Raw genomic sequence first — 18113 nt, forward strand, 5'->3', positions numbered from 1 at the left:
TGCAGTAGAACATGAAATTCCCCTCTGATGTTCCAGAGCACTGTCCCACTAAGCAATGTGGGAGAATACGTAAGAGATCAGACACCAGATGCACATGTTTCACACATGGTCAGTCCATTTGTAGTCTACCATCTAAGGCCTGCCCAAGCAAAAGAAACCTACTATCAACAGATTTTAGAACAGTACAAATCCCAAGTCACTTTTACTACAGCTTCTTTTAGCTCCCTGTTCACCAAGAGGTGTTCAGACTCATCACTGTTGTGCTTCAAGGGGGATGGCTTCTATTCTGATATTGCCAGATGAATTGCTGCAACCCTGATAGGTTCCCTACCACTCACATGAGTACAGGGAAAATTTAGAACAATGGTTCTTAACAGGTCACGCCATGCACGGTGAACTTTCCACCTATGCACAGAACTCCTCTAGGAAAGTATCCTCATTGCTGCGTGTCGGGAGCCCAGGCCCAGCTGCACAACCTCTAGAAGTTGGGTAAGGTAGAAGGCAGGGAGAGGAGCCACCAGTCCAAGCTGATTAGACCTCCAGGATAATGCATCTCCTTTTTCCCTGTCCTGGTGAGAGGAAGGGCAAAAAGCTGGAAGTGGTTCCTGGCTTCCTTGCCCAGGTTCTGCCTAAGTGAAACTGAGTTAATATTATGGCTTCTATGTTTATCACCATACAAACTGGTGTGAAACCAGATTTTCTATGATGACTGGGATAAAAGTAAAGTCTCAAAACATGTTCAACACTAGAAACACACTTTGTATTGCATTGTTGAATCTGAACACCTGGCTATGTATTGTTGTTATTCCAAAAATATTTTAATAGATATGTGTCAGTGCAATGTGATCATCTGTTTCTTTGGAGAGAAAAACTGCCCTTTAGTAAATGTATATCTTTTCTGTTTTTAAATGTTCAAAGGATCTTCTTTTATGAAATGATGGTGTTCATAGACCAGTAGTTGGTAGATTTTTATTTATTGTACCGTTCACACCTAACAAAGTAAAAAGTTCGCAATTCCAGGTTTATTCTCAGGTTCTATCTACTTGTGAAATCCAGATTCTGGGATTACTGACTTAGAAAATCTCTATTCCAAGCCCCTTACTTGATGGATAAATTATTTTGCCACAGAGGTTGATGGTGTACTAAAAGGTCATAGGGCAAGAAAGTGGCAAAGCCAGTTCAGCATCTAAATTTCCAGCTGGTAAGTGTGTCATCCTGCCCTTCAGGAAGTTAGTGCATCACGCTATTTTTTTTTTTTTTGACACTAAGAGAATTTAAGTTAATTATTTTAAAGTGTTTTAAAACAAATTTTAAATAAATATCATTTTTACTCACAATTAAAATCAAACTTATCTGAAAATTGTTTTTTATTGCTTTAAAGCTATAAATAAATCTAGGATGCCATATGCCAACATTAGCATCTATACATTACCTTAATATACAGGTAAAATTCCACAGAGACACTCATAAATGTAAAAATAACATGATAAGGTTTGTGAACAGGTATAATAGTACCAGCCTAATTCTCTTTTTTAAGTAAATAACTATTGTATACCTGGCTGTATGGACTCTGAGAAAATGTTTCCACCAAAGACAGATTTAGGTGCTTGGCCAGTAAACCCAAAAGTGGGCAATTTTGAGACCATGATAGGAAAAAAGCCAAAGAAAATAAGGATGAAAAACCACATGGCACACGGTTTTAGGGTAGGAATGACTGAAGACTTGATCTCCATTTAAGTGCTAAAGAGATACTATAAAAATAAGCCATTTTCAAGCCTGTTCTTCCCCAGATTTTGAAAAGCTTGGTTCCAAACCGTTTCTCATGAAAGTCACTATACTGGGGGAGCTATTCATGGCAAACCACCTGGATAATGTTTATTCCTAGACCTCAAATTGATCATAATTATAAATGTACTCTCTTCATAAGTGTCCTCATATGTAAAATAAGCAGCTAAATTCAGCCGGTTTCCCCCACGACTCCATAACCAAGGCAATTCTGGTTGGCTTTTGTAACAATGAAGAGGCCTGCCCCGCCAATCAACATAAGACCATTAACAACGTGCAAACAGAGTCTTTTAAATTCTTCACCACATCCCCCTCACAAACTGGTGTCTCTCAACTGCCTTTGTCTGCTATTTTCATTCTTCCTTACTGTAAACTGACTCTTACCTCACTTTCCTCTTAAATCGCATGTAATCCATCATCCGCAGATGTGACTAATGACTCGCCTCTCAGGGTTGTATTATTCTGTTTGGGTGGATGGGTGAATTGGCACTTGCTATCTTGGGAAAGAGAAGAGATGCTGAATTAATGAGCTTGGTTAATTTGAATTCTCAAGAGTGGTTCAACAGACCAAGCTGCTATGAACAAAAATCTGCAACTCAGATATTCTGACCTTTTAAATGCCATCAAAAGTGGAATGTAAGTGTACTTTACTTCTGCCTATAGTAGCATAAATCAGAATAACTGGCTTAATTAGTTGTGTTTGCAGTAAGCTGAGTTATTAAAAAACACAACTCCATGAGAGCAGTTGGTGTTGCCATCTGGCCCATGCCTTTGCTCCTGGTCTCTTTCCCTTCTGTTTCCTGCAGGCCAGAAACCAACACTTCCCCAGACGCACAGCATTTGATTGTGAATACAAGTGAGTGTGTAAGGACCAGACCAAGGTCAGTCCACCTCCTCAAGAACATTCATCTAGAAGGAATATGGCCTTGGGGTGGGGAGAGTTTGTGTGGGAAGAAAAAGGATACTGAGGTGGTTGGATTCCCAGACTAGGAGTAGGAATACTTCTTCCATTAAGAATGCATTTTAGCAGCTGTCCATCCAGTTGGCTGAATCAGAGGCTCCCAAGCAGTAGATATGAGCTCGCCTACTAGAGCACCAGGTCTTCTTTGGTACTTCTCTAACCTAGAGTCTAGAGATACTCACCTCATCTCACACTCTCATCATTGTATGTCTCTGTTATAGTTTTCTGGGGTTTCCAACAGGAATAGAGAAAGACTGGTTCCTTATTCCATTTAGAGTCTTTATCATTAACAGTATCCCTACCTCAAGCGCCCTCTACATCTAGAAGAATAAATTTCTTCTTTATAAAACTGATTTGGTGCCCTGGGAGTCAGCTTGATTCTTTCTAGTCCTCTACTAACCAGCCTTGGGCAGTTCACTAAACTGTGTTAGAAGTCAGTTTTCTCATTCAGAATATGGAAGCGTTGAGTATTTACAGCTGTAATGTAGAGTACTTCGCAGCTCTACGTTCTACCATTCTGTGACATTCTGAACTAAATACAACTATATTGTCCTAATTTCTTTCAATTTAATTCTTTAGCATTAATAGACATCTAGTCTCAATTAACTGAATAAAATATATTAATATATGCAAGTATATGTGTGTATATAGGCATATACATATTCACCACCAATTGGGGTTTTTCTCTCCTACTGATAAGAAAACATACCCTTCTTTCAAAAGCAATTCATGCTTAACATTTTTAAGCAACTAGAAATTATGGACACCTAGTAAGTTGTAACTACACACAACCCAAATCAGGGATTTCTCTAAAAGCCAGAAAAGTCCTCAATAATTGGGAGAAAGATGGGACCTTTCAGTTTCCTTTATTATCAAGACGAGAAGGCAAAATTCTGAGTTTAATGCAATAATGAATATACGTGACTAGAAAAGCCAACTCATTCAGAAAGCATCAGAGACTACCTTCAAATGCTTAGTCTTCAAAAGTTAACCAAAACATTCTATCCCTCAACCATATCAGCAGGCAAAAATGGTGTTACAAATATTTTGTTTGCCAGATTTAAAAATGTAAGGATTCACTTTCCTTCACGTGGCTGAAAATGAAGGTGAAGGAGGTATGAGAAAAAAGTCATTCAATACTTTTAAATCTAATGCATTTAACATTCTTAAATATACATACACCATTAAATGCTTTGTGTGTGCACACGTGTGCATATGTTTGAAGGTGAAAGTGACCAAATAATTGAAATATAGTTTTTGAACAATTCCCAAATCCAACTTTTCCTTAACATGTCCTCTCTCACAGAAAAGCCTACAGAAGGCCTAAATAACAAAGGTGCTGAAGAATGTAAAAAGAAAAAAAAAAAAAAAACTAAAGTAGATATTTCTGAAGTTTCATTTATCTGGTAACTGAGTAGGTGCCTAGTTTCAATCAAGGACCACGACCAAGTCCCAAGACTTCCCGTACTCTTCCATAATGACTGAAGTACAAAAGCTCCATGACACACATAAGTCTGTTATGGGAAAACGGTAAATGAACACCATGTGTGAATAACCCAGTTATTGCCTATTATCTTAGGGAGGACAGACCAGTATTACCTTTGTAAGGATGATAATGTAACCTGCTACTCCTGTGCCATTTTCCCTTTTCTAAATACCTCTTCTGCCTCTCTGCTGCTTAAGCACCCTCTGTCTCAGAAAGAACAGCAGTTCTTTCTACTGGAAACACTTGAATGGCACTCTAAAGAGAAAGCAATTTATGTCAGGAGCAGCAGTAACTTGAACCTCACTGTTTTGCCTAGAGACTCTTATAAATTAGAGCTGAGATTTCATGTCTGTATTCTCAAGTGTCCCATGGTCTACTCTTGATACTGAATCTTAAATTTCCTAGCTCTCTTGAAAATCAGCTCATTTCAGAATATGAAACTATTCTTAATGTGTCCTACAATCAAGTTCAAAATAAATATTTTTTTAAATATGCACAATGCTGGCCATAAATATTATGCAATAAAGCATTAAGGGTAACTTGATTATGCCAAAGTATCCAAGAAGCATATATTTGAGTTCTTATAATATTAAAGAAATGCACCCTCTCAATTATCTGAAATGCAGTTGAGACCCAGAAAATAAGCAAAAATGAAACTTGAAAGCCAAAACACTTATAGATGACAAATAGATTATGCATTAAAGCTCATGTACTTTACACATAAAAGGGCACCTCAAGGTTATTTATGCTTAAACACAATTCTAAGCAGTGTGATTATCCACTTTGCTAAGCTATGACCAGCCATGAGATATAGCAAAACAGAATTTAGAAACAAGAAAATGAGTTAAAGTCAGGCCTGAGGACAGAAAGCGGTGTTGATGACAGCATGGTGATACCAGAAGTGAATGGAAATCTTTCTTTAAAAACAAGATATTAAAAAGAAGAAGAATACCCATCCAGGGCCATTTAATGTAGGGACCCACAGTCTTATCTCCAACCATCGGAAGTAAGTGGCCAAAATTTGAGAAGTTTTAGAGTCTAAGGTCATAAATTTCAGTCTGGAAAACTTACTCTACCCACACACTGGCCCAACAGGGCTATCCAAGTAAAATATTATCATTATTTTCTTAATGCTTGGCAAAGTTTGACTTCACACTCTTATTTCTGAACATGCTCTTATTTTTTAACTAAGATCCCTAACATCCATGCCTCCAGAATCGTCTATCATTACTAAGAATAAATGTATGTAGTCTTACACATTTTGTATTTGTATTGTATTCACTTATTCATGTATTTATGAATATGTATTCATGTATCCATATTCATTTGACACTTGTAAAAAGTTGTTACCTAATGAGGTGGAATAACTCACCATAGCTTTTCACTTCCACATGCTTTGTTCTAAACTATTTCAGTTAAAATGAGATGATAAATGCATCACTAATTCAATGATCACATTTTTTCTATTTTATCTTCTGAAAAGCTGTGATGAGCCAGAACATATAAACATTTAAATGATTCCAAGTGGGCGTAAAGGATAGGATACTAATCAGTTGAAAGAAATCCTTGATTTATTTCATGGCAGCAAACTTATGTGACTGAATGCCAGATTTGTTTGACCAGACAGAACCAACTGAATGCGTGCCATTATTCAGATGCAATATTAAAATTCCTAAAATGTATATAACTATATATGCACAACATTGATAGGCAATCTTTAGGGAAAAGAGGAAAATGACCCCCTAAATTTAAAGCATTTTACATCGTACTAGTAAATACCTTTCTAAGCCATGTAGGTTTTTCAATATTTCACCTCTCAGATATTTTGCAATTTTCTTAAAATAAACCACATTTCCAATATTAAGCTATGTCATTAAGTCAAAATGTATTCTTATGATAGATGCAATTTGCTTTGCACATCCAAGTATGGTCTAAGAAATCAATTCTACTTTTCAGAATTTCTTAAGCTGATGTCCTATCAAATGTTACCAAATTATTGTATTGCAGCCTAAAGAACAAAAACCATTATCTATTACTTTAACCATCCATGTGTCAGTTCACACAATATTTCCACACTCAGAGGACCTCAATTAAAATCAGTTCTAGTATTCTATAACGGTAACTGTTGAAACTTTTCTTCCAAAAGGTACTCAATTTCTATTGTCCAAAATCATCTGTAAGGGATGTTCTGACTTTTCCTAAGCAAAATAAAAGATTTATGAGAGCAGTTATTCATGTTAAAGTGCACACTACTTAATTCACACACAATCTAGCTTCAGAGAAATCCTGCTGGGCTCTTCCACACACAGGTTATCTCGCCCCTCATAGACAAGGCCACTTTGTGTTACCAGCATTTTTCATTTACTCGTTAATAACCTCAACAGAGAATAAGGAGCAGTCTTAAAACTCAGGGTAAAAGCTATAAAATGGGAGATTTGCAATGCAGTATGCTCCTGTGGGAAATAGTCATTAGCATTGCAGGCCGTGTACGATCTACATGTGCCACCGATATCCACCATAAATAGATATTTCTTTTTCTGTCTGGATGTGAAGGATTTAAAAAGTAAAGCAGTCATGAACCTACACATATGTCAGAGCTTCATCGAATTAACCTAACCACTTGAGCCATCAAAAATGAAAATTTTCAACCATATCCCAGAGTAATGTGTTATTAGATAACCTTGGTCTAGAGTTGAGAGGGGGTGAAGTTTTACAGTAACAGCTGGGGCCAGTCCTTCTCAGTCCTAGAGTTCAACAAAGAAAGAGAAGTTAACTTTCTTCTTCCCAGGAAGCTGGGGTGTTTGAAACCTTCACGCACATCAACCCATCTTACGCACGAGTCACTCATTTAAGGGCAGTGGTATCCACCTGGTCTGCTTATTAGAATCACCTGAGGATCTCTCCTTTTTTTTTTTTTTTTTTTTTTTTTTTTTTTGCAAAGTGCCAGATGAACTCAATTTGCATCTCTAAATGCTGGGCTCAGGCACTGCTATTTTTTCAAAGCTACCACAGTGATTTTAAACTGCAGCCAGAGTAAAAACCACTGTTCTAAAGCAGTTGTTTTGAACCAGGAGCAATTTTGCCTACACCCCACCTGGGAACATTTGGCAGTGTCTGGAGACATTTTTGTCACAATTGGGAAGGTGTCCGTGGGTAGAGCCCAGGGATGCTGTTAAACCTCCTAAAACACATAAGGCAGCACCTCACAACAAAGAATTATCTGGTCCAAAATGTCAATAGCAACACTGTTAAGAAAACCTGAATTGGACGAAGAGTTGTTGAGAGAAACAGCCTGCTCTTTCCATCTCTAGAGATATGCTCACAAAAGAAGAAAAGAACCAATAAGAAGCTTTCTGGATGAAGACTTATAACCCTGACACTCCATCTAGCAAGGCCAAAGTAGTCCTAAACAGACCTTTTTTAACACAAGTCAATGATTCCCTCATGTGTGCTCTCATTGGCCAGGATGACGTTGAACGAGGACACAAAGCTATTGTTCACTGGAACTTGCTCAAAAAAAGGCAAAGGGAATCACAGCAACCAGAATAATTAAACAGCCCTTTTTAAAAAAAAAAAAAGAAGGAAGAGGATAAACAATAAAATGAAGACAACTGCTTCTTCTATTTATTCCTTCTCATTTGCTGGTAACCAGCAATACATGTCTCTAGAATTAAAATCCAACTATTTTTACTACTTTTTCATCTGGATTTATAATGTCCAACAGGTAAACTACTTGTAAGGGTCTCTGATCATCAGAATCATCTCTGTCTGGAAGGTCAACAAAAAACAGAGCTATTGAAGAACTTTAATCATCCAAGACATCCATGACCTGGGCTAAAACAGTTACCTGTTTGAAAGCAAAGATCTGCCAGCTGGTATCTGAAAGCAAAACTCCTCAGTTTCATTGTAGAAGGAAACACTTTCACCTAAGAAAGTTCCACCCAAACTTGGATTTCAATGGAATCAGGTAAGTGAAACCCCCATTCTCAATAACTGAGGCTGCCAGTTTATGAACATTTATAGAAGTGACTATTCAATTACTTAATCTACAAATCTGGACTACAGCAAGCAACTTGCATGAATGGGCAAATGCCTCAATGTCTAGATGTGATAAGTGTTGAATTTACTTTCTATTTGAAAATGGAACTGTCTTCAAACTGAAAAGACATAGTTGAATAATAACTTCTAAAGAAATAAACACATTCATGAAGGTTTTGTTAAGTTTGGAGGATTTTTCTTGTGTTTGTTTTTACTTTCATTGTTTTCTGATCAGCTACTAATTAAGAAATGGTTATACAGGCTTAGAAATATTTGAGACAGAAAAAAAAACCTACAATTCATATTTTCATTCCAGTTGAAGGTTAAACCAACTGTTTCAACCAAAGGAAGCTCTTAGACATCAAGTTCAACTATTTTATCCACTGAGTTTGTAACTGAAAGCACAAGAAGATTTAAAGATGCCAAGGCACAGTCAACTTAAACAGCAATCTTTTTCAGTGAGGGTTCCCTCAGTGTGCACATTTGTGTGTTTTTGGAGGGAATGCATATCCTTACAGGTAGTACAATAAATATCCTGCCAGTATATACTTCATCTCTGTTTCAGTCGGCCATAATGCATACCCACTTCCCAAGTGCTTTCACTGCTTCCTGTTCATGCAAAAATATCCAAGTGCTCATCCAAAACACTCATATTTCACACCAACCCCCAACAGAATGACTCTGGAAATGACTCAGCAAATCTGCAATTTGGGATTAGCCTCACAACTGGTTCCTATCTCTTCAAACACCAATGATTCAAACAAATTGTGTGGGGATTTAAAAATATGAAAAAGCATGTCTTGCCATCCATATCAAAAATTAATTTGTAATGGCAGGATAAATACAAGCTACCAATGCCCATGTTTATAGGCTGATGATCCATAAACATTTCTTTGTGCCACTTCATTTTCCAATTAATTACTGAAATAAAAATGCAATGCAAATGTACTACAAATACACTCCGGTGAGGATATCAACTGTCAGCAGATCTGTCACTTAAGAATGAGAAAACTTGAAGTAGACACAAGAATTGAACTACAGTACCATTCTATGATAATTTATGTTACACCAAATTTTTAACTAAATTTTTTAAAACATTTTCCCAACCCACTAAGTTTATCTGAATCCAGGCAATATGCCATGATATAATAGCCATCTTTACTTAAAGATACACCTTACTTTATGCAAAGTATTGTTTAAAAGTTGCATCTCAACACTTTTCTTGTAAGTTAAATCACACATTGATTAAACTAGAGGAGTTCTTTATGTAAAGGATCCCTTTTGTAAAGAATTGTTTTGTGAGTGAATGAACCACGTGCCCCTAAGTATTTTCTTTTTAGTTTAAGAAACAAAATTTCCTTATCATAGTGAACACATTTACTTCTCAAGCTCATTAAAAAGTAATCAAGAAATGGAATAGTCATTATCTTCACCTTCCCATTAAACCAGTACTCCGCACCAAAGTCAAGCTTCATGGCCAATGGCCCATCTCGTGATAGTAACACAACCAAATTTTGTTTTTAAATGACTTTTATCTCTTGTAGAGAACTGGGTAGCCAAGGCTGCCTACAGCAATCATGGCAGCATCTCTATTGCCCATGAAAAGAGTGAAGATTCAATCAACTTGGAAAGGCACCAGCCGAAGGCCTCAACATGACAGGTGTATTGGCTTCTCCCGGTGCCCACCTCCCAACACAAACTGAGAAAGCAGCAGCTTCCCATCTTCCCCACCCTTTCTATTTCCATTTGCGCTTAAAAGAACATAGGAAGAATTAGAAGCCAAGCTTCAGGAGTCAATTTCCAGCACTATGAGAAAGGAATTAAGATGAAATGGAATCCAACAGGTAAATCCCCAAATACAATATTGAAAATTTACCCCTTCGTGTCACTGCTAAAATTGGCAGCCTCCTCTACTACTAGGATCTGGCTGCACACAGACTCCAGAGCACATTTCAAATAAAGTGAAAAACCTCAGACATTTGAATGGAAAAAAACTCTCAGTCTATAAAATCAATCATTTTAGCTCCAACTCAACCACGAGTAACATAAAAGGATTGTAGGGGGTTGGGTTTTTTTTTTTTTTTCTTTAAGAAATGATTTCTTTCTCTCTTAAGTTTAATGTGGTTTCAGAACCAAGATGCAAAAAATTAAGCCTCTTCCAAAAGGTTTAAAACCTCAGGATTAGAGCCACTTCAGCAAATGCAGATGCTATGCTTTGGAAACCAAAGGAGTGTCCAAACACATCTGTACATTTTAAAGAGGTACGTTTAAATGACCAGGAAAGATGACTCCTGTGATGTAAAAGAGCATACTCTTCAGAATATGCTTAAGGGAGTTTCAGGAGAGGGTTGGTGAGTTTTGACTGAAAAGGGAATCAGTTGATGCGTTTATTAATAAATGCAAAGAAAAGTCACAGATTCAGGCCCCCAACACAATGGAAAAAATCTTCAAGGTAAAGTAAGGCCTATTTACAAGCATTCAGGCAAACCAGCATCAAGCCTGTTTAGGGACACCATATTTCCTTTTTAATGTCATTGTTTTCAAAATAAATACTCATCTCTTCCTGCTCCTAAGCTATTAACCAGATTCAAAACCTTTTGGTCACCATTCCAGGAGCGAGCCCTACTAGGAAACAACACACAAACAGGAACATGCTCAAGTTCAAGCTGAAAGAATCCTAGAATGGTTCTATTATTTTAGCTGCAGTACCCACAGATTTCACCCTAACAACTCAGGGTCCTAAGGAATTATTGTTTCTCTCTCTCCTATAACCCTTCACTCTCAACCTTTGCAGGATTACTTGGCTAGTAACTACATAAAATAAAAGCAGATCCACGGGAAGAAACACACATCATGATTTTGAGTCAAATGTTTGCTTCTTTCCCCAACCCACTCCCTAGTCGGCACCTGCACTTTTTTATAGGGCTGGAGAGCTCTTCCTAACTCAGAACCCTCTACTGAGTTGACCCAACCAAAGCAGCTCCCCAGCACGTACTGACCCACCGTTTATGCCACTGTACACATTCCGGTGATGGGGTGAAGCGTCCTCTTGCGCCTGCCGTCTAAGGGTACCCTCCCTGCTGCCTCCACCGCCGCCTCCGCCTCCTCCACCGCCACCTCCTCCACTGCTGCCGCCTCCTCCATGTTTGTGATCAGGGCTACCTCCATAATGCTGCTTGAGGTGCTCGGGGCTGGTCCCCCTGGCTCTCGGGAGATGCTCCAGGCTCCCCCCGAGGGCATGTTTCTGAAGATGCTCCGGGCTCCCTCCACTGTGCCTGGTGTGTTCAGGGCTGCCCCCTGACCGGTGCTTCTGGAAGTGTTCGGGGCTCCCACTCAGCACGTGCTTGGGCAGCGTTTCTGGGCTGCTCCCTGGGTGCGGGTGCCTCTGCTGCTCAGGGCTGCCCTTGCACAAGGGTTTGTGGTGCTCTGGACTGGGTCCTTTGAGTGCTTTTGGGTGATCTGGGGTCCCAGAGGCCCTGGGTTTCTGGAGATGCTCAGGGCTGGCGCTCCTGTGCTTGGAGTGCTCCGGGCTGCCCTCGCTCCGGGGCTTCTGCAGGTGCTCGGGGCTGCCACTGCTCACGTGGTGCTTGTGGTGGTCGGGGCTGTCGGTGCTGCCGGTGCTGGAGGTGCTGCTGCCGTCACCCACATCCCGCACATAGGGCGCGGTGGAGGCAGCAAGCTGGCACAGGCTGGCCTGGCTGTCGATGGAACAGCGGCTGCCGGCACAGCCCGTGCCCTTCTCCTCATCCAGCAGCACACACAGCTCCTTGAGCTCCATGTTCTCCTTCACCACCTCCTCCTGCTTCACCTCCAGCTCCTTCAGCTTCTGCAGGTATAAGGCCACTTCCTTGTGCATCACCCCGGCCGTGTAGCGGCCCAGTCTCTGCCACTCCCGGGACACCCTCTTGCCTTTCTGCCGGTCATCATCCAGGAAACAGCAGAGGTCCCTCAGTTCCTGGTTGTCCTCCTGGAGTTTCTGGTTGATATCCTGAAAAGAGAGATGCAACCATTCAAGGGACATACATACATCAGGCGTCATCAGGCTAAGCCTTCCTGGGAGCAGGAGTGCCTGGAACTGGTGAATTCCCTGTGAGATTAGGGCAGGATGAAGACTTGTAGCTATCCATAAAAAGTAAAAATAACAGGTATCGCTTATGTTCCCTGCATAATACTTTACTTGCATTGTCTCATCTAATTTTCACCAAAACCTTAGGGAATAATAATTATTAAGGTTCTTTTACAGAAGGGGAAACTGGACCTCTCAAAGCTTCACTTGTCCAAGGTCACCCAGTCAATATTTAGGGAGAAGGAGCAGCCAGTTAATTACCAAGAAATCAGTCAGTAGAAAAACAAGGCTCCCCTGCCCCACCCTGGAGAAAGAAAGATGGCTGTTCATGACCTGTGAATGCTTAAAAGATCCGAGGCAACAGACCTTTCAATAGAGCAAACAACACCACTGCTTAGTATTTTAGCCCTGACAAGGATGAGCAGCTGCCCCCCACCGCCACTAGGGAAATGCACAGTTGCCCCCTAGTGGCATTTCACTCCTGCACATCCAACCCCATGTGCCACACCCACCTGGACATCTTGTCTCCCAGGCATCCCACCTAACACAAGCAACACTGAGCCCTTGATACTCAAATCCCCCTCCCCATTTGCATCTCCCTGCAAATGCCACCTCCACTTGTCCCATTGCTCTTTATAAGAACCTGAGGTTATCCCTGGCATCTCCTCCCTCACCTTCTACTTCTGAGCCAAACAGTCTTTGGAGCTCTGCCTCCAAAATTAAGTTCATCTTATTACTTACATGTTTAAAACCCTTTAATAGCATCCCCCTGCCCTTAAGATAAGGTGCAAAATCCTTCAAGTGTCACAGGCCCCAAATGCTCTCACTCAGTCTACATCTCCAGCATGAATGATGATTCATTTGTTCATTCACAAATATTTAATAAGCATCTATTATGTGCCAGATACCATCCAGGTGCTAGGGATCTATCAGTTGCTATAGCAAAGACCTTGACATCCTACAGCTTTCATTTTGGTGGAAAAGAATGGCAAAAAGCAAGTATAGAACATAATGTCATGCAGTGCAAAGTTCTGGAGAGAAAACTAAAGCAGGTTAAAGAACACTATTTTGCAAGAGAAGGTACTTCTGCAGAAAAGAGAAACATTTGAACAGAGACTTGGGTGAAATTAAGAAGCAAACACTTGAGTGAAGATGATCCCAGGCAGAGAAAGGGCAAGTATACAAGCTGAGACAAGTGTGAGAGCAAGAGCTCAAGTTAGAGAGAGGCCAGCGTGGTGCCTAAAGCACAGTGAGCAAGTCTACCAAGACTGGCTGCAGTTGACGGGGAGGAAAGGAAGGAGTCAGGATAAGGTGGAAGCTGCAAGACCAGCTAGGAGGCTACTGGGCTGGTCCAGGTAGAGGGAGATGATGGTGGCTTGGTCTCACGATAGCAGTGGAGAAGGTGGCAACACCCTCTCCCCATCGTGCACGGAGCACCACCAACCCTGGCCTTGTTCCAGGTCCTCAAGGGGCAAGCCCTTCCCCTCTTTACCTGGAATGCCTTCCCCAGCCTTCTACACAACCATCAGGTCTCATTTTATAAGTCACTTCCCCACAGAAGCTGTTCTAAAGGCAGTCCACCCCCAATGCAAAGAAGGCCCACTTCTGTGCTCTACCATCACCCGTCAACCTTTTCCTCTGTTATATTTATTACAATTTACAACCACATACATATGAGTGTGCCTGTCAGTTCAAGTCTACTTCCTCACCAGAGTCATAAGAATGGAGACTTCATCTATTCTACTCACTTCTGTATATCCAGAACACAGAACCTCCACTGTAGATACCTGAAACCAAGGAATTATTAAAATACGTGGTCAAGTCCCCACTTAGTCTCTATTCGCACATGTAGTCAAGGGGCCCACTGTTTCCTGAAGCACCGTGGTTTGGTCGGGATGAAACAGGCAGTTATGGGGCTATTTCCTCTGCTTAACAAAGCCTGAAAATCTCTGGTCTTGTGAAGCCATCATCCAGCCCAGAACCTGAGGTACTCAGAAAGGGGACTGACTTCTCTTAAACTCAGGTTGATTCCAACACTGCCCCTGATACTGACTGGAAGGTAACGTATGAAACATCTGCTAACCACTTCCTTCACTTCCTGACGGCCATGAGGCCTAAGATGGGAGTAAATGTGGGGCCTGAGGAGGAAGCCTGTGCAGCTTAGTTTTCACTTCCAGTTCTGACTCTTGGCATAACCAACAACAACTCTGTTCCCTTGTTTCTAATACCGACCTCTTCCTTTTCCTTCTCACTGCCACCCTCTGACGTCGGGCCTGACCTTTGCCAGAACCCCCCCACCCAGCCTTCCCGCTGGGTCTGCCCTACCCTCTACCTTCCTCACCCCCTCCAATCCAAAATCAGCCAGACTGATCTTCACAAACACTCACTGCATGTTTTGCCCCTCCTGCTTACCAACCCCCATCACCTCCCCTTTCCTGGAGAAAATGAATAAACTCCCTGGCCAGGCCAGAAAGGCTTTCCCCTGCCTTTCCACCTTTAGCGGCCTGTCAGCTAATCATGAGCTGTGATTATGTCTGGGCATTCCAACTAGACAATATCGTCTTCTCCCCCATGTAAACTTACCTGAGAGGAGAGATTCCCCTGAGAAGTCTCCCCAGCATAGAAGAGCACCCATGAATGAATGAATGAAATAACCTTCCCACTCACTGCTTAAGGCCTGTGTCACACATCAGCTAGAATACTGATTAAGCATCAATTTTTTCTCCTTTCTAATGTAGATATCTTAGCTTCTAGAGGGCAGAGTCCATTCTAGAAGTCTTTCTGTTAATATGTAACATACTTGGCATCATGCCTTGCATACAATGGACACTTAATATGTGTTTATGCACAAAACAAGCTACAGCTATAGCTACTGAGAAAGGATTTCTTATTATTGTTTTCAGCAAGCCCCTGCTATGTTGGAATCTATAGTAGTAAGAGAATAAATTATCCCTTGATACTGATACTTTAGAGGAAATCAGAAGTTGTAGATATTTGGAGAAAATACTACTAAACAAAATTCATCTAAGCTTCAAAAGTTATTCAACATTTTGTTTAATCCTGGCATTTGATAGAAAGCTCAAGTCATTATTTTTTCATCCAAATGAACTTCCATCTGGAAGTACTTCCCTTTGACTGTCCTATAGCTATTCCTGATTTCTCCAAAACTGGAAAGCAAACAGGACTGGTGCCAACCTGAGCTTCACAAAGTTAATGTGCTTTCCAAAGGAAGTGAAACATATACTTCTCAGCATTCCAGATGAAGTAGACAGGAGTGGGTATTGGGCCATTCACTTTTCTTTATCACAGTTCCTTCTTCCTACTATTGGTTTTTTTATGAATAAGGAACCAACCAACTTGATCATAATCTTGTGAGCCACCTTCTTCAAATTTGCCTCATTAAGACTTAGTGTTTTGAAAAAGAAAGTCCAAGTGTCTTTTTAACATTGCCACAGGCCACCAGATGTTATACAAGTGTATAAAGTAGACTTTTAAAAGTTTAAATACATCTCATAGAATACCACCCAGAATTTCAATCTTGTGCCTGCAGACTATCAAGTACTGTATCTATGGTTAAAGAAGAATTGTTTTAATTCATTCTTTTTCTTCATTGCAGGGTGGGAGGTTGGTGTGTTAGGGAGCAAGGAGGGAAATTAATGTAATGTAGATAACAAATCTCAGAGATTCAATTCCCCAAAATTAGCTTCCACCGGGATACTGAGACAGAACAGCCTGAGTGTTGGTATATACTCAGCAGTCCAAAGACACGGTTCTCAGGAATCTCGTTCCTTACAACACAAGAGATCTTAACCAGAATCTCCTTTCTCTACTCCTCTCAGGACCATACATGCTAAACAAAGAATGTCAACAAGCCAAAAGAAAAGAAAGCCTATTTTGAACACTAAGTCTGTGTGTCCTTCAGAAAGTTATCTAACCTCACTGGGGTTTCTTGTACATATCATTTAATGCTCATAAAACCTCATGTGGAATAAAAATCCCCCATGGAGCAGGTGAGAAAACTGAGGCTCAGAGAGGTTAACAGTTTGCCCAAGCTGCCCTACTTGTTAGACTCTAAATCCTGTATCTTTCCACCGCCCCAACACTGACCTGCCTCCCAGATGTTTAAATACAAACAAGTTAGACAGTGTTGGAACCCAGTCACAGGCCCCTCAAAAGAAAATGTGCTTCCATCTTCCATGTCTACAGCTACAGAAATATCTAGTAGCCTTAAAAATACTTAGACGCAGTTTCAAAGTCAGCTCACAGAGAGGGGCATTCAAAAAAAAAAAGCATTGTGGCTTTAATTACCCAATATTTACAGTATTCAAATGAGCATGACAAACCATCAGAGACCTCCCCCCACCAAAAAAAAAAAAAAAAAACTTTCTTCCTTCTTCCTTCCAGTTAATCCAAAATAAATAGATGCACCTATCATTTATTCAGTCAACCACATTTATGGATTACTATGGTGTCCAAAGAAGCTCCAAGCCAAGATGATGAAGAGAAGGGAGAAGGGTGGCCTGTCCGCAGAGTAAGACCACAGACCTCTGAGGGGTAGGCCAGAGGTCTTGGGGTCAACCACCTTGCAGCTGCCCAGGGGGTGACATGAAAGTAGGGATAGAAGCTCCATCAGGAAGTAACTAGCCTCCATCATTTCTGAACTTGATAAGGAGCTGAACTGGAAAGTCTTTTAATGTCAAGTCATGAATCTACACCACAAGGAGACTTTCCTACTTGGGTGAAAGTGTCCTTATCCGCCCAAATAGCTGTTTCTCTAAATGGAGCTACTGAAATGAAGACCAGGCACCCCACCACTCATGCTCCCTACCCTACTCACACATAGATCCTCACGCACACAATCCATATGATCTAAAAGAACTTTCAAGTATTTCTGAGCTATTATGTAGATCGATGCTCTCATACTGTAAAAATCTTTAAGAAATTGATTAATTAAAAACTCTTCCAAGTCACATTATGTTTCAAATCATGGAAACAGCTTAAATTGGAGGACGACAAACCAATACCATTGTCCAGCTTTGCCTAAGAAACCCAGATCCTGGAGACTCACTGCTATACATTTATTTATATGTCCTCTCCTGATGACAATATCTATCATTTTTGGTAGTCAAGTATTAAACCCCTACATTATCATAACTTATTATCACAACACCCTAGGAAATAGTTATTGCCATTTGCATTTTATTGATGAATAAAATAAGAACCTGAGAAATTAATTACCCAAGCACACCCTCCTGGCAAATGTGAATTCTAGATTCAAAGCTACCTCTGAGATCACCTTCCCACTGCACTAGCCTGCTTCTCTTCTGTTCCCCAAAGAGCCTGGTACCTGATAAATACTCCATTAGTAATGAATTAAACCAAAGGAGAGAGCAGGCCTTGGGATTTTTCTGACTGTGGGATCTTCCTACCTACACCCACTCCAGGGACTACACCACAGTGAGTCTGGGCCTCAGAAGGGGGCCATCTCCAGCAGGACTGGGCCCAGCACACAGGTAAGCCTTGCGCCTGCCGCCCTCCCACTCCTTGCCCCAGAATCCCAGAGCTGGAGCGCTGAGGCAATTAAGGACCAGCTCTACTGCCTGAGAAGTGGGGTAAGAGTGGAAAGGGGCTAAGAACAACTTGTGCCTGCGGGAATTTATTCCCTGAAGTCCCTGCAGTGATTTCATTTGTGTCTGGCTTCCTATAAACAAAAGCAGAACAATGAGAGGAAGGAATACCAGGAGGCACCAGCGCAAGCTGGAAGGAGAGGAAGTTTG

The 18113-nt window shown here is 40.8% G+C and overlaps 1 protein-coding gene across 6 annotated transcripts in view; it reads right to left on the minus strand.

Moving 5' to 3' along the window:
* Window positions 1-18113, minus strand: part of CCDC85A (coiled-coil domain containing 85A) — a 182718-nt gene that overhangs the window by 162777 nt on the left and 1828 nt on the right. For all 6 annotated transcript variants that reach the window (XM_069494572.1, XM_069494570.1, XM_069494569.1 and 3 more), the window contains exon 2: window positions 11274-12258. In XM_069494572.1, the coding sequence (XP_069350673.1) occupies window positions 11274-12258 (985 nt within the window). The remainder of the gene's footprint in view (window positions 1-11273; window positions 12259-18113) is intronic.

Source organism: Eulemur rufifrons, chromosome 19 (genome assembly GCF_041146395.1).
Source record: "Eulemur rufifrons isolate Redbay chromosome 19, OSU_ERuf_1, whole genome shotgun sequence".
NCBI classification, from domain to species: Eukaryota; Metazoa; Chordata; class Mammalia; order Primates; family Lemuridae; genus Eulemur; species Eulemur rufifrons.